At 36.0% G+C, this 26,298-nt stretch overlaps 2 protein-coding genes across 17 annotated transcripts in view; one reads left to right on the top strand and one right to left on the bottom strand.

Annotated features, from left to right (window-relative positions):
* LOC127877921 (uncharacterized) overlaps window positions 1-26,298 on the top strand; it is a 219,059-nt gene that overhangs the window by 102,485 nt on the left and 90,276 nt on the right.
* The window catches only part of LOC127877682 (dnaJ homolog subfamily C member 2-like), a 242,849-nt gene that overhangs the window by 163,308 nt on the left and 53,243 nt on the right, over window positions 1-26,298 (bottom strand). Inside the window, exon 18 of one of the 16 annotated variants that reach the window (XM_052423796.1) lies at window positions 21,644-22,301. The exons of the other annotated variants lie outside the window; for them this stretch is intronic. Coding sequence (XP_052279756.1) covers window positions 22,242-22,301 — 60 coding nt within the window. The 3' untranslated portion in view covers window positions 21,644-22,241. Of the gene's footprint in view, window positions 1-21,643; window positions 22,302-26,298 lie in introns of those variants that run through there. 16 annotated transcript variants of the gene reach the window in all.

The raw sequence follows: 26,298 nt of genomic DNA, 5'->3' as shown, positions 1-26,298 counted from the left end.
CCGCATGGCACAACCTTAAATTTGTTATGACGCTTAACATCGGTTAGAAAGAAGTATATAACAATATACTCTACTGCCTATCGGATATGTCTAATGGCTTTATTCCTTTATTATACTTCTATTTATTGAAGTCACTTTTTCACCAACTTCAATGCTCTTCATCACTTTATTTCCCAAACCGCTAGCAAAAATTCCGTACACCGATATATATATATATATATATATATATATATATATATATATATATATATATATATATATATATATATATATATATTCAACTTTTCCGTTCAAATTATGTACGTATGACAAAAAATTCATTTAAAGGGATCTTTTCACGCTTTGGTAAATTGACAAAATTGAAAAAAGTTGTTTCAGATTCGTAAGTTTTCGTTTTAGTTATGATATTTGTGAGGAAACAGTAATACTGAACATTAACCATGGTCTAATATAGCCATTATATGCATCTTTTGACAATTTTAAAACCTAAAAATTATAAAGCGTTGCAACGCGAAACGATTGAATAATTTGGAGAGTTCTGTTTTTGTCGTTAAATTTTGTGAAACTACGAAGATTGCTTATATATAGTATAAAATACGTCAAGAATGTGTACTCGGCGGAATAGCTCAGTAGGCTAAAGCGTTTTTACTTCAGGACTCTGGCAGGACTCCAGGGGTCACTGGTTCGAAACCTGCTGCGGGCAATGTTCTTTTCCTTTTTTTATTTTTTTTTCTTGATTTTTTACTGGAGCTTTTACGATCCAATGTTTACATTTATCAATATAAAGCATTTAATGAATATTTTAAAAAAAATGCCAAAATCTGTGAAAAGGCCCCTTTAAATGACCGAGCGACCTTATCCGATCCAGCAGAATAAAATGCTAATAAATTCTCATTTGTCTATGCCTTTGATAATTACACGCGCAATCCTGTATTTAGCCTCTAAGCATGATTTCATTAATCTTTTTAATTCTCGTACAGTTCCCGAGTATAAAGCGTGATTTAAACGTGAATGCCTTCGACAATTATACGTGCATTGCAGTATTTATCAGTATCATCATTTATTCATAGTCCATGTATTTTAATGTTTAAGAATCTGACATATAGGCGCTACAGTCGATTGGTGTATAGCGGATTTTAGTGAGTAACGGATAGGTTAAACGTTTTTTGCAAAATACTTTTATTTATGTTAATATTTATAGTTTTCTATGAATTGAAAACAAAAAGCCTGTCATTGTTAAGTCGATTCATGTTTTTGTTGACGTGTGTCAATGTTTACAACTGTTTCTTTTTTCGAAAGCAAAACAAGGTCACGTTATGTACGCACCGTTTTTGTGACGACAGGAAAAGTGCAGACGAATGGTTTCTTGAATTTTGCAGATTTTGTTTGGTAAACATAATGTTCATTGATGTAATATTTTAGTATAATGTGTCCTTTACAAAAGTAAGAATGCTCAGAAACCAAATTGATGCGTACCATATAAAATAAGCATGAAAGCTGCAACTCGGGATTTAGTGAATAACGGACATGTGGTGACCCATATTCAGGAATGTGGGGATTGTCTCAAAATAAATATAAACTCAATAAAAGTTGTCCAATACACATGTGGTTAGCGTGTGGCTATGATATTAATAAGTGAAAACATCATTTTTAATGAAAAATAATCAATTTATAATTTATATATATATATTCAACTCAAAATGACCCGAATATAGGGTGCATCGCTTTGAACAGCATTTACTTCATCAATTGTGCAGCGAGTTCCATGAACTTGGTCTTATGAAACGCAGAAATTAATTTCCTTTCTGGAAATGTACATATATTGCAATTATTTTTTACAAATGGTGTCAAATTTCGAAAAATAACACGATACACCTGTAATCCAATAAAGACCTAAGCGATCCGGTAATGGCTGAATCAGTGTACCATGAAATTCGCGCTGTAAACAAAAAATATTTTTTTCCGAAATTTAAAACCGCTTACATGTTTCAAAAGGAAAGACATGTGTCAATCTAGTTTTAATGGTTTAATTACTGAATGCATGGTGTTTACGTTGAAATGAGACTCGAACTCCTTACCTATCCGTTATACACCAATCGACTGTACTATTGAAATAATGCGTAAGCATCACATTCCAGCCCCGCGGATCAGAAGTACCGGCAGTTTCCCAGCAGCACACGACAGCACATCGGAAACTTATCACCTGTCCCCTGTAACAAAGAGACCGGGTTGAAAGTAATCCATTAGTCTATTGATCAAAGTGCGATTGACAATTGTGGTAAAAGAATGCGAATGGAAATCATTAATCGCGCCTCCTTTTGATTGCTGCTGTTTTAAAAATGCGATACATATATATAGCTGGAGTAGAAACCGTGTTTTACTTCGTGCTTTTGCGTGGTGTTGTACTTAGGATGTGCAAAAGTAATGGAACGCCCAACGGTATGAAACTGGAGAAGTACTGGTCAGGAAATCGATTTTTACAGACCAGAATAATCAATCATGCTGGAAATGAAATCGCAATATACAACGTTCTGTGCTAAATGATTGGTATTTTCTGCATGAAACGTATAATGCAGAAAATGAAACATTTATGGTATGGTCACTTGACTTCCAGTTGACCGTCTTGCTTATCGTAACACAATTACGAACTGCTATTTTTTAAATTTTCATGTACTGCTCCATATAGTTTGCGAGTATTGCCGCAGTTAATTGGCATATCCAAACTCGATTAATTTTTGGTATTAATTGGTGTGTATTGTACATGTTTTAAAGCCCATGGTTGCAAATGCACACTGTATTATTCCATAACGTTTACGTTTAAGAGAAACATGTACGTTGGAGAAAAGCCGGAATGAAAGGACACATGATTATACACTCGCATATAAATTTGATCAATACCAACCTTCCAACGGCGCAGTAAATGGATAAATAGCAGCCATAAAAGCCCGCCATGGAAGCCCAGTTATACCGGTAATGTAACTTACGATTTGTTCTCCCTCTATTAAGGGACATGATGCGGAAATTATTTTAACGCACCCCGGACACGATATGCTGCAAAAATTACTTAATTTGGGAAACGTAATGAAGACCTCAATTATTCATGCGGTGTTGTGGTTTCAATATAAGTCTGTACTCATAAAAGACGTGTTTCAACAATAAATCTGTGAGTTCATATGAAATACTTATTCTTTTTGTTGTCTGCTAGAGATTGCCATATAAGATCATATAAAACTAAAAACAAGTTAGCCATGATGGCACTTAAGCCAAGTATATTGAGAATATGATTTTCAAAAAGGCATAACAATTGTTTGTCCGTCGGCGACATTTGTCGGTTCCTATTAACCACTGGTTCAGATGTAAAGACTTTTCAATATGAAAGCGACAGCGTGTTTTTTCAACATTATCGAAGAGAACAATACAAGCATTCCATAAACTTGTTTTACATTTACTACTGAATGTGCAAATGATAAAAACACTTGAAAGGTCAAATGCCAATCTGCTTATTTAAGTACAGAAACATGTAATCCTGGTATGTGCTAGTAGTCTTAAATCTACCAGTCAATAATTAAATTAATCTGGTCAAATAGTCCCAGCTTCAAAGCCTTTCCAACAATCGATAATTTCTCCCAATAAAACGGTCTGACAAATTAAGTGTGAAACAGAGATGAATAAAGCCAATGTGTATTTATTAGAAGACGATTATACGATAAACTTGACATATGGGCCGTATGCCTTTCCGCTCACGCCTGCGTAATGTGATTATCGATAGGTTCGATTACTTTATTGATTGACATCTGATGCAATCACACTATGCAGATTGTATTGATTTTCAACAGCATTCACGTGCGCATATTCATTATTAAATTCAAACAGATGACAATAATATCCAGACGTCAGTTTTTGTAAGCAAATGAACATAACGTACTTAAAACCAGCACCGGCTTTAATATTGCAAACACGCCTTGTCACAATGTTATACTAGAAATGGCGCGGCAGAGGCCGACGCGTATCCCCACGCCGCATGTTTGACCCAGGGGGCGCCCCAGGGTTGGTAATGGGGCCATGCATAGTTGAGATTGACCGTATTTTCATAAGAGATGTTCAGTATCAATTGGAAGAAAATCGGTGTAGAAATGAAGAAGTTAATGTAAAATAACATAATACAAGAGATGTGTTTGTCAGAAACGCAATGCCCCCTACTGCGCCGCTTTGTTTTATTATAAAAAATCATTTTAATTAATAACCTCCCTTTAAAGCTTATTACTTCCCTTTGATTTGTTTTTTTACCTTTGACCTTGAAAGATGACATTGACCTTGACCTTTTACCACTCAATATGTGCAGCTCCATGAGATACACATGCATGCCAAATATCAAGTTGCTATCTTCAATATTGCAATAGTTATGGCCAATGTTAAAGGGATCTTTTCACGCTTTGGTAAATTGACAAAATTGAAAAAAGTTGTTTCAGATTCGTAAGTTTTCGTTTTAGTTATGATATTTGTGAGGAAACAGTAATACTGAACATTAACCATGCTCTAATATAGCCATTATATGCATCTTTTGACGATTTTAAAACCTAAAAATTATAAAGCGTTGCAACGCGAAACGATTGAATAATTTAGAGAGTTCTGTTTTTGTCGTTAAATTTTGTGAAACTACGAAGATTGCTTATATAAGGTATAAAATACGTAATGAATGTGTACTCGGCGGAATAGCTCAGTAGGCTTAAGCGTTTTTACTTCAGGACTCTGGCAGGACTCCAGGGGTCACTGGTTCGAAACCTGCTCCGGGCAATGTTCTTTACCTTTTTTTTTCTTTTTTTCTTGATTTTTTACTGGAGCTTTTACGATCCAATGTTTACATTTATCAATATAAAGCATTTAATGAATAAGTTTAAAAAATGCCAAAATCTGTGAAAAGGCCCCTTTAAAGTACATAACATAAAAAATAAGTGAAAATCTCTGGCCCGGCCCCAACCCAACTCTGTCAGACATGTTATATTTTTTGATTTTACCGAAAAAATCTTTCAAACATTAACAATTTATATGAACCATGAACAATTTTAAAATTTGTTTTCTGTTTACAACGGAAATGCAAAACTACGTACTGCGCATGCGCGAATGGGACAGTATATATTTTTTTACAATTCCGCACGTGATTGCTAAGGTAGCGGGCGACAGTATTTTTAGCGGGCGACAGTATTTTTTGGACAGTAAATTCTTCCCGCTGGGTCTGACAGTATTTCTAAATATATCTAAATATACAAGTTTTAACGCTAAGAGATGATGTTCCGTGATCCCGTTGCTTCTAGTGTCATTACATTATCAATCTACAGTAATGAAAATATGACATCCGCAAAACGTTCTTTAACTGACGAACACACGATATACGAACTTACTACGTAAAATACGTTTTAATCACATGCATAAATATCAAACTTCCACTCTAAGACTGAACTTAAATGTAATAATAAGTATAGCGATCAAATTGTCGTTATACGATTTCGACAAATATTATATATGATTTTAATTTCATGGTGATATTGTACTATATTATGAATTATTGACGCAGTAATGTGTCGAATAAACAATGATAAGTTCAATTTCATGATATAGTTTACAATATTAAAAATTATTGATGCATTCTATTGTCAATTTAACAATGATTGCTGTAAAATTTCGCATCGCCCCATCAACAAACTCATTACGTAAATGCGTTGAAAATAGCCACATAAGCAAACGGACTTCGTCAGGAAAAAAAAACAAGCAAACGCACTTCAGAATGAAAATAACCACAAAAATACTTTGTCATGTAAATAACCATACAAGCAAGCATATCTCGTTATATCAGTAATCTCACAAACATACGTACGTCGTCGCGAAAATAACCTTCCTGACAAATATATATATCATCAAACGCAGTTCGTCATGCGAATAACAATAGAAGCACAAAGTAGGTCGTCCGGAAAATAACCATAAGAGCCAGAAGCAAATCGCCATGAAGAGAAATCTCGTGAACAACATATTAGCAAAAGTAACTTTTCACGTTTTGATTTTTGCGTCGACACACTTTTACGGTGACATATAGCTTACTTTTTGTGAATTTGCTATCATAAATATACTAAATAAATACACTGAAATCAACTGGGAAAAGTATGCATGCGCGAATTCTTTGACATATTTTTTAGATTTTTGAAACATATAAAGATATAGACTGTCAGTACAGCTTTGCGCAATGTTTTGAGCCTGAATAGTTTAACGTTTAAGCAAAGACCTATAGATAACATGTATTCTATAGGTCTTTGGTTTAAGTAGTACCATTTTCACCAAATAAACAAACACTTTGTTCAGTTTATTGTAGTTTTTGGAGTCAAAGATTCAATTATTACCTACGACGTCGGGTAAAACTTATGGTTACGCTGCATTACTAACAGTATAATCTTTATATATACTTTAACTAGCTTGATGACAGTCAATTAATAGTGGAGGCAGTTTCATTTTTCAGTTCCACCAAGATAGTATGAGTCGCGTTCTGAGAAAACTGGTCATAATGCATGCGCGGAAAAAGTCGTCCCAGATTAGCCTGTGCAGTCCGCACAGGCTAATCAGGGACGACACTTTCCACACAGGCTAATCAGAGACGACAATTTCCGCTTTTATGGTATTTTTAGTTTCAAGGAAGTCCCACCTTACCGAAAATCACGTTTATGCGGAAAGTGTCGTCCCTGATTAGCCTGTGCGGACTGCACAGGCTAATTTAGGATGACACTTAACGCACATGCATTTAGCCCAGTTTTCTCAGAACAAGGCTCGTATAGTGCTTGTAAAAATCTCTACCAGTAAGCGCATAAACCGTCCGTAGCAAAATATCGAAAAGCCAAGAGTGCAGTATTCAATACACAATACAACAATTAAGTGTTGCCGGCTTCAGCATAAACAAGTAATGATGTTATGGGAAGGAATGGGGTCGACTGGGGAATACATTCTGGAATAATAAAAGTAAATTACACGTAATGTTATATACATTCCCAGATACAGACCGTAGCGAACATAATGTGATATTGTTGATGCAATACACAGAAAATTTATTAAAAGGACTGGCTAAACACTTATTAAATGTTTATTGATGCTAATATAAGATAAAAATGTCAAAGTATCCGGCTTCCGTATTTCTTAGAATGTCAAAGCAATATATGGTACATAAAAATGTAATACTTAATTTTCTGAAGGCCGAAATTCTTAGCATTTTTAGATACAAACGATTAACCAAATGAAACATAATTTTACAATACTTCGTGTGTTTTTGCTGTTTTATTAAATACAATCAATCTTTTTCTATCATGGGCTGTTATTGAAAAACCCATATTTAGGTATGTATACGATAAGAAATTAAATCACGAGTGCGAAGAATCTATAGTCCTTACCGTGGGTAATTCCATAACAAACTATGATAGAAAACACATCATTTTGATTCAAACACGAGTTTATTTTTCTTACTCTGTTTTTTTTCAAGCAGCGGATGAGAGTTATATGTATCTATGTCTTTCAATTATTTATAAACTAAACACAAACAAGATACATGACCACAGCTACACACGTTAACCCATTTATGCCTAGTGAACTCTCCCATCCTTCTAAATTGGATCAAATTATTTCCAAAATTATGGATGTACAGTATATTTATTTCTATATTTAGAATCATGCGGCGTCTCATCAGGGTCTACGCTGTTTGCCAAGGCCTTTTTTCAAGACGCTAGGCATAAGTGGGTTAATTCACAGAGCTTCGAATGCTGAGAAAAATATCTTCAAGAGCACGCAAACCATCAACCAATGATTTTCTAGGTTCCTATTGAATATACTCCTGAAGAAAACAGTCTCGGTTTTTCCTGCTTCAGCATAAATAAGTAATGATGTTCAACGGCAGGGGCTTGTGGGTGGTCCACGGTTGAATAATTAGCTGAATTATAAATGGAAATTTTCAGTTACGTTATATGAATTCCCAAATACGGACTGGTGCAAACGTTATCAGGTGCTTTAAAGGTAATATTCGGACTTGCTTAAATGATATCTTGTAGACGGGTCGGCCCGTTTACTGATGCTCAATAAGGATAATCAACGAGAACGTTGTATTCCAAATAGATTCACACCCAAAAAGATATTGCACAATTAAAAGTGCGGTTTTAAATCCGCCCACGAAGGGTTATGGGTAGGGGTAGGGTTAGGGGTAAGGTTAGGGTTAGGGGTTAATTGATATGTAATATCTATCTGGTATCTGTTATTTGTGTCGTATCTATCTGGAAAACAATGCCACTCGATAATCAATCTCAACAGGTTTGTTAATCGTTTTTCTCCCACATTTTAGAAAAACTTTATATAAACCAAAATTCTCTACACACAATTTCGGTTCCATTTTTAAGATAATCTTACAGTTCCACAATACGATATAAAATATATTAGTGTATATTTAGAATATATTATTATTATCTTTACCGTCGAGCTTCAGTTTATTATTATCTACTGAATACACTCAGAGAATCTTGTTTAATAATAATAATTCCACAAATTCCTTCAACTAACGGAAACGGAAAGAACCTAGAAAACAGATTCCATATTACAAAGGCATGTGTTTTTAAATCCAAGTATTGTTATTGGAGCATGGATCTTTTGTTTTCAACCATCAAACCTGTTTTTTAATTTTGCAGTTAGTTAGAGTTCAGTATAACCTTTACGTACAATGCTGACTGTACAATTATAAGAAATGGTGTTTGTAAAAGAATCGAGGTGTTTTGTCAATACCGTAACGGAAAAAACCCATCACCACCACCATCAGTTTCATCATTATAATTATCATAATTTAATTATGATTACATAACATAACCAAAATAAGCATCGATCACAACAATTTGAGTTGCGTTCTGAGAACACTGGGCGTAATGCTTGTGCATAAAGTGTCGTCCCAGATTAGCCTGTGCAGTCCGCACAGGCTAATCAGGGACGACGCTTTCCGCTTTCATGACAATTTTCGTTTTAATGAAGTCTCTTCTTAGCAAAAATCCAATTGAAGCGGACTGCACAGGCTAATCTTGGACGACACTTTACGCACATGCATTTTGCCCAATTTTTTCTGAACAAGACGCATTAATCATAATCAAAACCGATTCAGGATAACAACAACAGGATCATTGTAAAAACCGATAGAGGAGCATGTAACGCTCTAAAGTAGTAGTTATATAAAAAAAAAACACTGCGCAACTATTTAGAATATAGAACACAATTAAACAAAATTAAGAATGTAATACACAACAAAAATAAGTTCCTATATATACCAATACTTCAGTCACGTATTTATTGCAAATGACGATGACTCACAAAATATGCTAATTTACTTACACACACAAATCATGAACAACTTCCTTGCATGTCCATAAATACTCCAGAGAACAAACGCTCCCAATCTACGCGCGAGTAGTTACTTCCATTTTCGCAGTTTTAAAACGTTCCAAGAAATGTAATCGCCTTACAACTCGGTTAAATCCGTATTAACAGAAAGTTCCAGGCTATTGGTCGACTGTTGTCCGCTATATACACAACACTTTTCACGGCAAACATCAATTTAACCATATACCGCCAGGAGTCAATGGACAAAATATCGGCTTTTACAGACATTGATATGTTATAAACAAGTGCTTTTGTTCTCGAGGCACAGGAGGCATCGATGCCGTTTCCAATAGCAAAATGATTCCCAATACAGCAAATGCTCGTAAGATATAGAGGAGACTCGATGTGCGATCAGGATCAATTAATTGTTGATGGGACAACGCTCAAATTATTCCAATCAGCATAAATAATTCCACCAGAACATAGACAACGTGGCATTATTTAGAGTAATTTTTTATTGATTAAAGAGTGAACGAGGATTTCTTACAGCTCGCTGACATTTTGTCAATACATACAAGCTTTAACATTTGACGGCGTTAACATATTACCTTTGCAATTAGTATACATGTAGTTGATAAATTAATGATGGGCTGGGCCTATTTCTGAGACATGTCGTTTTAAAATATAATAATATACCAAATTAAAAATTTGAGTAAACCAGCAAATGCATACTTCAAAGCATATTTTACCTAGGTATATCGATACTAGCAAATCCTGTTAAGTTTGTAAATTATTAATTTAGTAGGTCAATCAGTATACAAGAACAAATGCTGCGAGCAAAACAATCGCATATGTATACTGTCCAATTCCTTAAAAAAAATCTCGATGCATTTCCAAAACGGATGCTATAAGAAACAGCTATACGTTGATGGTCAATTATATAAACGGCACCGGATCAAATCAGAATAAAAACAATGAAAATTGCTTACAGAGCCTTGTATTCCGTGTAAGGACGGTCTCAAAAACGTAAGTTGGCGCAAAACCTACATAATATCGAAGACAATTATATCAAATATATAATATACAATAAATTATATAATGATATATATATTAAATTTTATAAAAATGACTAGAAGGTCATTGGATATAATCTGATACCCACTGGTAGTGATGCTCTAAAATATAGCTTATATGAGCTTGGTAGTTTGGACAAATACCTTATTTTTTCTACTTTCAAAACACGTTATGTATATGACTTACCTGCAAACCAGACATTCAAAACGACTGCTTCATCCTCTACACAGAGGATTTTGACCTTCGCGTGGAATCCCTTGAATGTATTGTGGCTTGACTGATTTTTTTTAATTTTAAGCCTGACCTTAATGTGTTGGACTGGCATGAAAAGCACATGAGTTCAGCAGATGGTCTTAATTGCATTTAGTACGAACAAAGTTTCATAACTACTTTGATGCCTTTCGGTAACATATCAAATACATGGTCAATCATACTTGTAATTTATAAACAAGCTGGGTCACAAACAAATTCGAACTATGCCCTTTAAAGGTGCCTTTTCACGTTTTGGTAACTTGACAAAATAAAAAAAAAATGTTTCAGATTCTCAAATTTTCGTTGTAGTTATGATATTTGTGGGTACACAGTAATACTGACCATTTACCATGCTCTAAAATAGCCATTATATGCATCTTTTGACGATTTAAAAACCTGAAAATTATAAAGCGTTGCAATGCGAAACGATTGAATAATTTGGAGAGTTCTGTTGTTGTTATATTTTGGAACACTTCGAGGATTGCTTATATAAAGTATAAAATACATCCCTCATTGTAAGAGCACGGATGGCCGAGTGGTCTAAGAGGTAGACTTTTACTCCAGGACTCCAGGGGTCAGTGGTTCGAGCCCTGTTGAGTGTTACTTTTTTCATTTTATTCTTGATTTTTTACTGGATTTTTAGATCCAATGTTGTTTACATTTATCGATATAAAGCATTTAATGACAAACTTCATTACATGTCAGAATCTGTGAAAAGACCCCTTTAACGTCACACTGACCTTGTAAACAGTGTTAAACACCCTCTAAACATTATACCGGGTAAATATTTTTGGTAATTTTTTTTTATTACAATTATAAGAATATTCTTCAATTGCATAACGAATGTTGAAGTTACAGTCCAGACTAACTGTACTTTATCAATATTGGACATTTTACATCTTCAAAGTACGAACTTGGCATATTACGGTGGGAAGAGGGGTTTTCTTCTCATGGTAAAAGTGCATGACGAATTACAGTCACAGTCTCGACAATTTGTTTTGGACCACTGACCTCTTTCCTAAGTGTGGCCCTTGCCTTGAATGTATGAATAGTGGTATTTCATGCTTCACGATAGAAAACAGTTTGCTTCGTTATCTTACACGAAAAATCGCTTAGTTATAGTCCGGAAAAATCCCTACGCACGCCGCAAACAAATACACTCATTTTTTATTACTGCTATATCAATCTTTCTTTTTCGACAAATATCCTTCAAAAGGCCTAGAAAATATGGAGCAAACATGAAATGGAGACTACTCAATTTGACCTGCAAGTGTGACCTTGACCTTGAGTTACTGTGTCTGATTCGTTAATTCTGCACATCGTCGCAATAACCATAATATTGTAGCCAATCATATTTTTAAAACGGTTAAAATAGAACATACAATTTAGGCTCAAACATTTTACCTTAAAGTGTTGACCCGGAACGACTCACTCGTGTACATTATGCACATTTTTTTTTCAATTTAATAAGCTTAGCATTTTTTCAACAATTAAGGCACGTTAAAAATTAAAATCTGATCTGTCGAAGGCTGTATATAAGATATATAGGCTGGACACGAAAAGGTAACGGACCAACTCACGAACTGACGGGCGCTTCATGGCGGAACAGGCTCAAATACAATTTCTGAAGTTGACCATAACGGTTTGATTTAATCCATCAAATATTGATTTTTGAGACAAAATGAGAGAAATGAACAATAAATACAAAAAGCACCAATTTCACCCTAAAAGGGTGTCGTTTCATGTATAGCTGGATACGCATAGTTAATCTCGCATTATTTGTTTTTTGATATTCGCTTTCATTATTTTTTGTTGCATTGATCTAATTCTTGCGTTAATTCAACAGAAGAATGTTCAAATGACACGAAACGTTTCATACATAAAAGCTATAGCGCGAGTTCGGAACTGGAAGAGGAATATCCGTTTCATATAAATGGCTTGCTAATGGGTTTTGTTTGCCGATGTTTTTTGACCATCACAATATTAACAGTATCGCGAATAATGTCATGAGTGATTTCCAACATTGATCAATTAAGCAAATAGAGTTCTCTTAATAATGGCGTAAGCGAGAACTCATTTTTAACAGGAGGAAAAAACTATTAACGAACGCCATAAGAGGAATATCCATAGCAACGGATACATGCCTTTGGCAAAGTTGATATCGCTGTACTTGGGTAAATGACATAAAAGTGCTTAACATATGTTTTTATGATCTTGTCTGAAATGGACTTGGTCTCAGAATGGGGTATTTTTTACGTGTTTAAGTTAATGTAAAAAAATTTTGGATTCTAATATCGGAACAATATAGCTCTATTAAAATAACAAGAACAGACTTTAAAAAAATAGAAATTACAAGATAAAAGTTTGCCCATATCGGTTTCTCCGGAGAGTCCCTATCGAAACAAATAGCTTCGTTGCTTTGTTTTTTGTTGGGATTTACCTTTTTGTTAACTTCTCCATTTTTATAAGGCGTATACTCCTAAAATCGACTTTTAAAATGTGTTGCGCGGTAAAAAGAAAAATGATATTTTGTTAATCAAAGTATTCTCACGCTATACCGGTGCTATGGTCTAACATGATTGATTCTTAACCAACTGAAATATTCTCGACCGATACTTGGCCATCTGAAATGTTCTCACAAGATACCGGTGCTTTGATCCCTCACGATACTTGGCCAACGGAAATTTTCTTACATGATACTTGACCAACTGAAATTTTCTCACACGATACTTGACCAACTGCAATGTTCTCGTGCGATACTTGACCTACTGCAATGTTCGCGTGCGATACTTGACCAACTGCAATGTTCTCGTGCGATACTTGACCAACTGCAATGTTCTTGTGCGAAACTTGACCAACTGCAAAGTTCTCGTGCGATACTTGACCAACTGCAATGTTCACGTGCGATACTTGACCAACTGCAATGTTCTCGTGCGATACTTGACCAACTGAAATGTCCTCGTGCGAAACTTTACCAACTGCAATATTCTCGTGCGATACTTGACCAACTGCAGTGTTCTCGTGCGATACTTGACCAACTGCAATGTTCTCGTGCGTTACTCGACCAACTGCAATGTTCTCGTGCGATACTTGACCAACTGCAATGTTCTCGTGCGATATATGACCAACTGCAATATTCTCGTGCGATACTTGACCAACTGCAATATTCTCGTGCGATACTTGACCAACTGCAATATTCTCGTGCGATACTTGAACATCTGCAATATTCTCGTGCGATACTTGACCAACTGCAATGTTCTCGTGCAATACTTGACCAACTGCAATATTCTCGTGCGATACTTGACCAACTGCAATATTCTCGTGCGATACTTGACCAACTGAAATGTTCTCGTGCGATACTTGACCAACTGAAATCTTCTCGTGCGATACTTGACCAACTTCAATGTTCTCACACGATACTCGACAAAATGAAATGTTTTCACACGATACTTGACCAACTGATATGTTCTCAAACGAAAATCGACCAAATGAAATGTTCTCACATGATACTCGACCAACTTAAATGCTCTCACACGATAATCGACCAAATAAAATGTTCTCACACGATACTTGACCAACTGAAATGTTCTCACACGATACTTGATCAACTGAAATGTTCTCACGCGATACTTGACCAAATGAAATGTTCTCACACGATACTCGACCAACTGAAATGTTCTCAAACGATACTCGACAAAATGAAATGTTTTCACACGATACTTGACCAAATGAAATGTTCTCACACGATACTCGACCAACTGAAATGCTCTCACACGATAATCGGCCAAATGAACTGTTCTCACACGATACTGGACCAATTGAAATGTTCTCACACGATACTTGATCAACTGAAATGGTCTCGCACGATACTTGACCAGCTGAAATGCCCTCACATGATACTTTACCAGATGAAATGTTCTCACACGATACTGGTGCTATGGTCTCACACAATACTTGGTTAACTGAAATGTTCCCACATGGTGCTTGACCAATTGATGTATCTCCGCACGATACTTTGTCAACTAAAATGTTGTCGCATGGTACTTGACCAACTGAAATTTGCTCAAATGGTAGTTGGCCAACTGTAATGTACTCACTCGATAGTTGGCCAATTGAAATGTCCTCACACGATAATGGTGTTCATGTTCTTATACGATACTTGCCAAATGGAATGTACTCAAACTATTATGGTGCTATTTTCTCACTCGATAATTGGCCAACTGTAATGTCCTCGCACAACACTGGTTCTATGTTCTTTTACGATACTTGACCGACTGAAATGCCCGTACATGATACTGATATGATAAAAGAAATAGTACTGAACACGTAATTTCAGTAGGTAAACAAACAAGTAGTACTTTACCTTATTTTATACGTTTGCTTTTAAAGAGAATATATACCGTAATTCATTTCCTGACAGTTCCGTCGTTGATTTAAAAAAAAATAAAAAGTCAGGTAATCGGTAAGGAAAATTAAGCGTTAATCGAAATCACTACTTTTCTCTATCAATCAAAGGCCATTAAAAACTAATGCTAATGTCAGACATGTTGAAAGCTGTGAATACGAAAGATCATCGTCCTATGAATGCAACAAGGTGGTATTTTAGGCCGTGGTCATTTCATTCGGTTTCGCCGTAGGCGTCTTAAAATGAGCTAAGAAAACTGCGGCAAAGTGTCCTCGAAAGTCATCTAATTTTCAGTGAAATAAAACTGATACTTCACTTTTTCAAACAGTGAAAATTAACATCGAAAATATTCGATGATTGTCACTGTTTTACTGTAAAATGACGACGTTTTCATGACGTTATGACGTCAGTATGTCAGCAAAAATACAAAAATAACCCTTTTCAAACATACAATAAAAAGAAAATTTGTTGTATTTGGTGAAATATCGATTTTAATTCACGAGTGATCATATATTTTTTAAATAAAAGATTAAAATAAATAATGTTAAATAATAGCCACAAATATCCCCTTTATTCTATCTTCCGGAGCGAAAATCTCAGCGGAACTGTACTTTCCGAATCCTTACAAACTCTGCAACCAATTCTTCTCCCACAATTTTATTGAACAAAATTAAGAGCAACAGCGTCATTGAATCATGCATTAGGCGACAACAAACGGATTTGATGCTTGTCGAATATCTCGAACCTAAAATTCGTGTAAAGAAATATGACAAAATATTGCGCCCCATGGTCGATTTTTCTCCGCATCGAATTCTGTAAAGGCATTTGTTTCACTCTTGTGAAGAATACACATTTTACAACATACATGCAGACTGTTTATTTGAATTTAACATCTAAAAATAGTGGCAGCGTTAAAAAAAAGCGAAATGCGTTTGGCACAATGTTCAACAAATGTGAAAACAATAGCTTAAATTATTCTGCACATTGCGTTCGTCTCTTATTACATAATTGTTTTTATAATAAAACATATTTGATTTTTCTTGCATCCTCTCGCTGCAAAATTTGTGGCAAAATTCCGTCGAACAACGCATCAATTTGCTGTGGCATAACAAAACTTCTGGTTTAAACATCAAACCGTTCAATGATCCACGCATAATAGTGAACTGTTGACTCTGAATTAACACCGCGTGGAAACCGTAAGACTGTATAATAAAAATGAAAAGTGACACGTGTGGGCGCTCTAAATGAGTCGTGAAGATCGCGACAACATTATTAGATTTTAAGACATCGTTCATTCAACTTGCAGTAGACAACATTGTTTCATTATTTTATTTTCTCTTAGCAATACGTACACGCCGTTTATTAAAAAAACTGTATTCAATCGAAGACGACAGTCATCATCATCATAAATGAGGAACGACGATAAAGAAATCCTCCTCCAGTCATGTCTGTTGTGTGCTGCTGAGAGTAATTCATCGATTGAAAGGGATGTCCACTCTTTTACATTGTCCATCCAGCTTTTCTTCTGACGGCCTCGACCTCCCTCTAGCGTGCCCTGAAGAACTTTCACAGAGAGTCGTGCCTGGTGACGTGTCCAAACCAAGCCAGCTTTCGTCGTTTGACGGCCGCCAATAGGGGCTCTTGTGGACCAACAAGTGTTGCAGTCATGTTCCGGACATACTCGTTTGTCTTGTGCTCCGTATAGGGGATGCGGAACAGTCTTCGGAAACATTTATGTTCAATTGTCTGTATCCTGCGTTCCGTGTCCGCGTGAAGCGTCCAGGTCTCGCAGCCGTAGAGTAGGTTGGAGACTACGAGGGACTTGTAGAGCCTTTACTTGGTGGGGAAGCTGATGGAACTGCTTGTCCACAACCTGCTTAGTCTGGCCATCGCTGCGGTCACAATGACAAAATTCTTATTCGGACCTCAGCGGTGGTATCATCCTTGGACAGGGTTGTGCCCAAGTTCTTAAAGCTGGTCACTTCTTCTAGCTTCTTGCCGTTCATGGCGATGTCTGCACAGCGGTTGGCCGTGCTGTTCACCATGATCTTCGACTACTTTGTGCTGACCTCCATCCTGTATGCGCTTGCTCTTTCATAGTATGTTGGTGAAATCTTGAAGTTCACTGCTTGTGCCACCCATTAGGTCGATGTCATCAGCGAATCTCAAGTTTGAGATGGGTCTTCCACCGATGGAGATACAGGTGTGGTGGTCATGAAGAGTCTCCTGCATTATCTTCTCAAGGAAAGGGTTGAACAGGACGGGAGAAAGCAGACATCCCTGACGGACGCCAACTGATGTCCTGAAGAGGCACGCTGCTGTTTGTTGAGAATTACTGCACTGCTGGCGTTTCGGTAGAGTTCTTGAATGACTTGCACCAGCCCTTCGTCAATGTTGAATCCTCTCATAACATGCTATAGGCCATCATGCCACCCGCGGTCGAAAGCTTTCTTAAAGTCAATGAAGTTATGAAAGAGCCCATGTTGGTGTTGCAGGTGTTTCTCAATGATGATTCTACAGTTGAAGATCTGTTCCACTGTGCTCCCCCCAGCTCTGAATCCAGATTACTCATCGGTCAGCAGTTCCTCGGCCTTACTTTTCAATATATTAAGGATTATGCGTAGCATGACTTTGATTGGATGACTGATAAGACTGATGGTACTGTACTTCTTGCACACCTTGAGGTTAACCTTTTTCGGTAGGTGTATGACCAGTGACTGAGTCCCCTCCTTGGGCCACTTCTTCTCCTCCCAGATCTTTTGGCATAGTGCAGTCATTGCCTCTCATCCGTGCTTTATCAGATTTTCCTTCCTTAATACTATGCACTGCCTCCACCACCTCTGCCTTAAGCATGGGCGTACTTTCTTCGCCGATCGTACAAAGTATATAATTCTGTTCTTGACAAAGAGGCAAACAATTTAGAATATGTACGGGTAAGGATCCACTGTACATGTTAGGCCACAATAAATTGATCAGATGAATGTTGAATTTTCTGCACCGGACATATTTAACATGAAATAAACATATACGTTTTTATATAGCGCCCGCATGGTTCATTTTAGCCCGCATAATATTTTAAAGCAGAGGAGTTTTAGTTATTTCTAATCATTTTGGTAAAGCCTACATATTTTACAATATAGAAAGCTGTTTATTTTTCGCCTAGTAGAACAAAATGACTGCAGTCAATTTTCCGAATGTGTTTGGCAGAATGTTGAACAATTATGTACACAAAGTGACTTTTATAAATCTGCGCCTTGCGCTACCACCTGAATAGATTGAAAATGGAATTAAATTATGTTTAATTTTCTTGCGTTTGCTAGCCCAAAAATTTATGAGAATAATTCCGTCGAACAGCGAATCGATTTGTTGTGGCTTATCACAACAATATTGAAACCGTAAGGGATACGGCTTCAGAGATGTGAGAAGCAATGACCGTTTTCATGAAAACCCTTAATACATGTATTCCCCAGGTGTGGCTACTTTGTAAAACAGCGATCTGTAACTGCACATTTACAATACTGCTAAGGCTGCAGACGATTTATTATATGCCACTTTATCTACACAGTTCAAATGATCTTTATAGAGATCATTCACGGTCGCCGTGGTGTAACGGATATGATGTCCGCCTGGCGACCGGGAGGTCACGGGTTCGATCCCCACCGTGGGAGCGTTCTTTCGATCTTCCCCAAAGACACCAAGTACTGGTTCAAGGCCCAGGAAACGGACTCGAGAGCATTTTAGCCTTAGGCTTTCGATGCAATCGAGCTAAAATAAATAGGTTTAAACTAAATGATCTTTTCATTTAAATAATGATGGGTATGATATGCCTGTCATTTAATTATACCAAAATCTAGCACTGTGTTTTTCAACAACCAATTTATAATACCCCAGCCGTTATAATGCGTCAATAGAGACAGTGACGTAAATTCATGCATTAGAAAGCATTTCAATGTTTCCCATCATACCATCAAAAGCCACGCATAGTATTAATGTTGACTGATGACCGGCAATTCACATCGCTTTGAGACCGCGCTAAAGGGGTCTGTTCGAGAGACCGCTATAGTAAGTCATTGTAAGAAACACTTTTACATTTATACGCTGTTTCTTAAAATTTGATCCTAAGTGACCAAGTTTTGAACTCGGCGGGAAGTGGATATCATTGGGACAAATGTTTTCACCGATTTTCAAAAAGATTGGGCTATACATTTGGCTTACAGGGTAGTCAAAAGCTTTTTCTCTTATGTTTCTTAATGACTTTATTTTAAATCTCACTTTATTCAGTTTCGAACTCGGTTGATATGTTGTTGGGACAAAGGTTCTCTTCAAATTTCTTCAAATTTCATGAAGATTGGGTAATTTATGTTTCCTCTATGTTGTTCACTTGCTTTTTCTTTCAATTGAGCTGGTGACATATTCTCTACACAACCTTATCCAGTTTTGAACTGCGCGGAGATGAATTTACACAAATGTTTTCCAGAAGTTTGGGCAATAAATGTGGCATATAGAGACTTCATTAATTTGTTATTGACGACGTGACTTTTTTACCCCAAATGACCCAGTTTCAAGCTTGGTCGGAATATTATGCACCCATTTTGACCCGAGATTCGTGAACCTGTCTTAATGGTGGTTTTCGAGTTCATAACTTTTTAATAAATATTTGACCAAGAGACCTAGATTTTGACCCCATATGACCCAGTTTTAAACTCGGCTCAAATATAATTGGTACAAATGTTCTTAGCAATTTTTATGGAGTTTGGACAATAAATGAGATATATAGAGAGACCCATAGCCATATAAGAACAAGAAACCGTCTGAGACAGGTGATGCTCCCCAAATTTTTTTTGTCACAATATTGCACTACATGTATATATTCAGATAAAAGAAAACGTCTAGTAGTTGGGGGGGGGGGGGGGGGGGGGACAAGAATTGCACTATATGTACAGTTAATGGAAAATTTCAAAGGGTCATAACTATGTGGCTGATGATTTGCACATCTCTTGGTAATGAAGCTTCCCGTAAAGTTTAATTTAATTCCGGTCATTAATTGCTGAGAAATAGCCCGGACAAAAATTGTGCACGGACGGACGGACGCATGGACAGACGAAGCGGCAACTATATGCTCCCCTAAAAATTTTTTGGGGGGAGGGGGCATAAAAACTAACCCGTTCTGGCAGCCATATTTTTTTAACAAACCATAATCATTGTTGAACTTGGCAAAGATGTTATTACAACAATTGATCTGAGCAAGTTTGATGATTGGCCAAAACATATGACATCTAGAGAGTTCACGCGGTTTTAATATAACCGTATAAGGAAAACTGCACCCCCTTCAGGTGGCCATATTTATCAACAAACCGGGATCAATGTTGTACACGTTGCGCTCAGGTGATCTAAAATCGACTAAAAAAACAACAACAAAACAAGAGATGTGTTTGTCAGAAACACAATGACCCCCATTTGAAGCCATACATTTGACCTTGAAAGTTGACCTTGACCTTTCATCACTCAAAATGTGCAGCTCCATGAGATACACATGCATACAAATATCAAGTTGCTATCTTTAATAATGCAAAAGTTATGGCCAATGTTAAAGTTTTCGGACGGACGCACAGACTGACAGACGGACTGCCGGACAGTTCAACTGCTATATGCCATCCTACTGGGGGCATACAAATAGGGACATAACTATAAAATGTATCAAAGTGCGTTAAAGTAACTGTTAAATAATAATTTCATGATTGTAATTAACATTTAAGATATGACCTTTATTTGCTCAGAAAAAGCCCAGAGAAAAAAATGTGGTCTGAACTAATTTCAGAAATGTTCAAAGTTCTATGTCAATCAACGAAATGCAATTTTGTGGTACTATGCCAATCTTCATTTAGTAATGCGGCTCCATATTAAGGTGGTATGTAATCCAGCAAATAGCTGCTGGAGAATAGACCAGATAAGCAGATCAAGACAGGCTCTCATTATTAAAATTGACATAATGCTCATAATTCCATTAGTTTTAGGAAAATCATTGAACCAATCCGTCATAAAAGAATATACACTGTCTTTTTGTAATAAAGTTTCCCTTCAAATGTCGTTGACCTATGTCCAGTTGTTTAAGAGAAACAGCTTGGATAAGAATTTATAAATTATACATTAATTTTAGAAATGTTCCACAAAATATTTTTAAACTATAAGATTGAAACATGCTGGTGGTCAGCAACACACCTCATAAAATGAAACTTTCAATCAAGTTTGATTGAATTCCAGCAAGTAGTTTTTGAGAAATAGCCCGGAGAATCTTATCACATCATGATTGGTGCATTATAGAAAAACTCAAGAACTTGGAGACAACTTCATTAAAGAGTAACGTCCTGGGGGTAAGTACCTATACAAAGCTTGCCACAACCTTTTATTTAATTCCAGCCAATTGTTGTCAAGAAAAAATACTCAGGCAAGCGTGACAGAAGGGCTATAAGAGAGATGTGGCGACTTTATGCTTGCCAGTACATTCTTTAAGAAGCATAAACGTTGAACACATAAAATGGTATTGGTAGTTTTTTTTATTACAAATACATCCTTTAAACACATCAAAAGGGAGAACAGGGAATGGCTGATTTAACTTTCATCACCAAACTGTAACATTTACCAGTGTTGGTAATTGACATTTGCTACTCAACAAATATTAAATTGAGCTTCTTGATTTAAAAAAAAAATCTAACAAAATACATTTATCAATAGCACTAGTTCTTTACTAGTTAATTAAACAATGTCTGATATTGTTATAAAGTCTGTTTAGACAGCCAGGACAGCAGGAAAACAATTTGTAACTGGTATTTCTCAACATATTTTGTTATTTAAGTTGTCATATGGATGTCACATATTTTCTCCAATTTTATACAAAATACCCAGATTGAAATGATCACCATTTATGCAATATTTGTTTTGCCAAGGTAACCAATATCAGATGTCAACCATGTCAGCTGACGTTTTGTAGGATGTTTAATCAAGGCAAGTTGACATAGATATCTGACAGAGTCTCAAAACATAGCAGAAGGATGCCACAATATTTTCTAAAGCATCTTTTTCAAGGCCAGTTGAGACAGTGAAGTGACGGAGTCTCAATACATCACAGAAGGCCTTACTTCTTCTTGGTGGCATCTTGAGCAGCCTTCTTGGCTCGTATCAGTTCAACCAGTTCCTTAAAAGTATGAAAATAGACAATTTTTAAATGCAAGCTTATCTTTGACTATTTGCTGTTGTTTTTTTCCATTTATTGATGGCTCTCTAGCTGGTTACCTTAAAACTGAAGAGGCAAATGTTAATGTGTTGAAGAATAATGATACTTTTTTATAAAAAGTGGTAGAAGTTAGTGTAGAAACAGAAGTAGAAATGGCTTTTGGTGATGTTGTTTTTATAGTTGTTGTATTGAAGATTCCATATATTAAATTCAAGTTTCAATAATTAAGTATGAAGTATTTGGGATTGCGAAAAATAGCGGGATAAACCATACAATTGGGAAAAATGAAACAATATTAATATGGTTATAAATAAAAGTATTCCAATTGTTTAAGAGTGAATGTTTAACTGCAATTTAAAATTTATGTTATAAAGTGTTAAGGAACTATATCCCTGTATAATAAACTCAATAAACCAATTATTAAGTTTATTGGAAAAGTTCTGCATCTTTTGAGGGAAATTTTGTTCAGAATTTTGGGGAACAAAAAATGCTTTAGCCATTGGAAAGCAGCCTGTTAGTCGGTAATTTTGGGCAAAATAAATCACTGGCTCATCTCATGATGAATTGTGGAATGGCAGCCTTTTAAAAAAATAAGACTTTATCAGGAATATTAGCGTCTGTAAAAACAAGGAGTGTGCCATATGCCTGTGGCTGTTTTATGTTCAGACATCTTATCATCATCTTGGTGACAATGACCAGGACATAAATGGACTCATAGTTGAGCTTCTTCTGAGAATTTACTGGTTCTTAAAGTATAAACAGTTTTCTCTAGAGAATGTTCAAGGAGATATAGGATCCAAAAAAACGAATAGGAATATTAGTAGGGCTATTCTGTGATTGATCTGTTTCTTTTGTTTTTGCTTAGGTTATTACTACACTAATTAACAAGACTATTGCCAAGCAATATATGTCCCCTACTGGCTCCACCATTGTCAGAAATCCCACCATTGTCAGATTTAAACAAGATGCGTTTGTGAAACACAATGTCCCCCTATATGACGTTTGACCTTGAAGGATGACCTTGACCTTGTGAAGGATGACCTTAACCTTTCACCACTCAAAATGTGCAGCTCCATGAGATACACATGCATGACAAATATCAAGTTGCTATCTTCAATATTGCAAAAGTATTCATAAAATAAGCGATTTGGGCCACATATATTTGACCTCTGACCTTGAAGGATGACCTTGACCTTTCACCACTCAAAATGTGCAGCTCCATAAGATGCACATGCATGCCAAATATCAAGTTGCTATCTTCAATATTGCAAAAGTATTTATAAAATAAGCGATTTGGGCCACATATATTTGACCTCTGACCTTGAAGGATGACCTTGACCTTGACCTTTCACCACTCAAAATGTGCAGCTCCATGAGATACACATGCATGCCAAATATCAAGTTGCTATATTCAATATAGCAAAAGTTATTGAAAAATGTTAAAGTTGGCGCAAACAGACCAATCAACAGACCAACCAACGGACAGGGCAAAAACAATATGTCCCCCACTACTATAGTGGGGGACATAAAAAAAAATATTTGTTGCCATCTATCCATGTTTCAAATTTTCATGAAAAAATATAAAGAACTTTTAAAGTTATCGCAGAATCCAGAAAACCACCATTTTCAGCAGTATTTCTTGTCTATTTGCTGCCATAGCAACCAGAATTTTTGACGTAGAAACAAAATGAAATGACGTGCATAATGTCCATATTGCCATCTATCCATGTTTCAAGTTTCATGAAAAAATATTAAGAACTTGTAAAATAATTGCAGGATCCAGAAAAGTGTGACGGACAGAATGACAGACAGACTGACAGACGGAGCGAAAACCATAAGTCACCTCCGGTGAAACCGGTAGGGGACAAAAACTAGACAACTAATAGCACATAAATGGAAGAATAAAGTGACACCTAATTTGTTTCATACCATAAAAAACAAGACTATTGCCAAGCAATAAAAGTCCCCTACCGGCTCCACCATTTTTTGACGTAGGGACAAAATGAAATGACGTGCATAATGTCCATATTGCCATATATCCATGTTCCAAGTTTCATGAAAAAATATAAAGAAATTTAAAAGTTATCGCAGGATCCAGAAAAACACCATTTTCAGCAGTATTTCTAGTCTATTTGTTGCCATAGCAACCATAATTTTAGACGTAGGAACAAAATGAAATGACGTGCATAATGTCCATATTGCCATCTTTCCATGTTCCAAGTTTCATGAAAAAATATTAAGAACTTTTAAAGTTATCGCAGGATCCAGAAAACCACCATTTTCAGCAGTATTTCTAGTCCATTTGTTGCCATAGCAACCAGAATTTTTGACGTAGGAACAAAATTAAATGACGTGCATAATGTCCGTATTTCCATCTATCCATGTTTCAAGTTTCATGAAAAAAATATTAAGAACTTTTAAAGTTATCGCAGGATCGAGAAAAAAACACCATTTTCAGCAGTATTTCTAGTCTATTTGTTGCCATAGCAACCAGAAATTTTAACGTAGGAACAAAATTAAATGACGTGCATAATGTCCATATTGCCATCTATTCATGTTTCAAGTTTCATAAACAAAATATTCAGAACTTTTAAAGTTATCGCAGGATCCAGAAAATAACACCATTTTCATCAGTATTTCTAGTCCATTTGTTGCCATAGCAACCACAATTTTTGACGTAGGAACAAAATGAAATGATGTGCATAATGTCCTTATTGCCATCTATCCATATTCCAAGTTTCATGAAAAAATATTAAGAACTTTTAGAGTTATCACAGGATCCAGAAAAAAACACCATTTTCAGCAGTATTTCTAGTCTATTTGTTGCCATAGCAACCACAATTTTTGACGTAGGAACAAAATGAAATGACGTGCATAATGTCCATATTGCCATCTATCCATATTCCAAGTTTCATGAAAAAATATTAAAAACTTTTAGAGTTATCACAGGATCCAGAAAAAAACACCATTTTCAGCAGTATTTCTAGTCTATTTGTTGCCATAGCAACCACAATTTTTGACGTAGGAACAAAATGAAATGTCGTGCATAATGTCCATATTGCCATCTATCCATATTCCAAGTTTCATGAAAAAATATTAAGAACTTTTAGAGTTATCGCAGGATCCAGAAAAAAACACCATTTTCAGCAGTATTTCTAGTCTATTTGTTGCCATAGCAACCACAATTTTTGACGTAGGAACAAAATGAAATGACGTGCATAATGTCCATATTGTCATCTATCTATATTCCAAGTTTCATGAAAAAATATTAAGAACTTTTAGAGTTATCCCAGGATCCAGAAAAGTGTGACGGACTTACGGACTGACGGACACAAAACCATAAGTCCCCTCCGGTGAAACCGGTAGGGGACTTACAAGGCTATTGTCAAACAATATGGTCCCTACCGGCTCCACCATTGTCAGAATTTCCACCATTTCCAGATTATTATTATTTTTGGTTGCCATAGCAACCACAATTTTTGACGTAGAAACAAAATGAAATGATGTGCATAATGTCCATATTGCCATCTATCCATGTTCCAAGTTTCATGAAAAAATACTAAGAACTTTTAAAGTTGTCGCAGGATCCAGAAAACCACCATTTTCAGCAGTATTTCTAGTCTATTTGTTGCCATAGCAACCAAAATTTTTGACGTAGGAACAAAATGAAATGACGTGCATAATGTCCATATTGCCATCTATCCATGTTCCAAGTTTCATGAAAAAATATTAAGAACTTTCAAAGTTATCTCAGGATCCAGAAAAGTGTGACGGACAGACGGAGCGCAAACCATAAGTCAAAATATACAAAAAACAAAACAAACACAAAACTGGCACATTCATTAAATGCATTTCCTTAAAACTGTGAATCAGTTCCCCTTGACTAGAAAAAAAAATATCCAGAAAACATATATCTAATGACAATAAAATCCAAACACATAAATAATGTCTTAACATG

This window comes from Dreissena polymorpha, chromosome 1 (assembly GCF_020536995.1).
Source record: "Dreissena polymorpha isolate Duluth1 chromosome 1, UMN_Dpol_1.0, whole genome shotgun sequence".
Classification (NCBI taxonomy): Eukaryota; Metazoa; Mollusca; class Bivalvia; order Myida; family Dreissenidae; genus Dreissena; species Dreissena polymorpha.
Note: the sequence above shows the minus strand (reverse complement) of the source record. Positions and strands in the feature narration are given on the sequence as shown.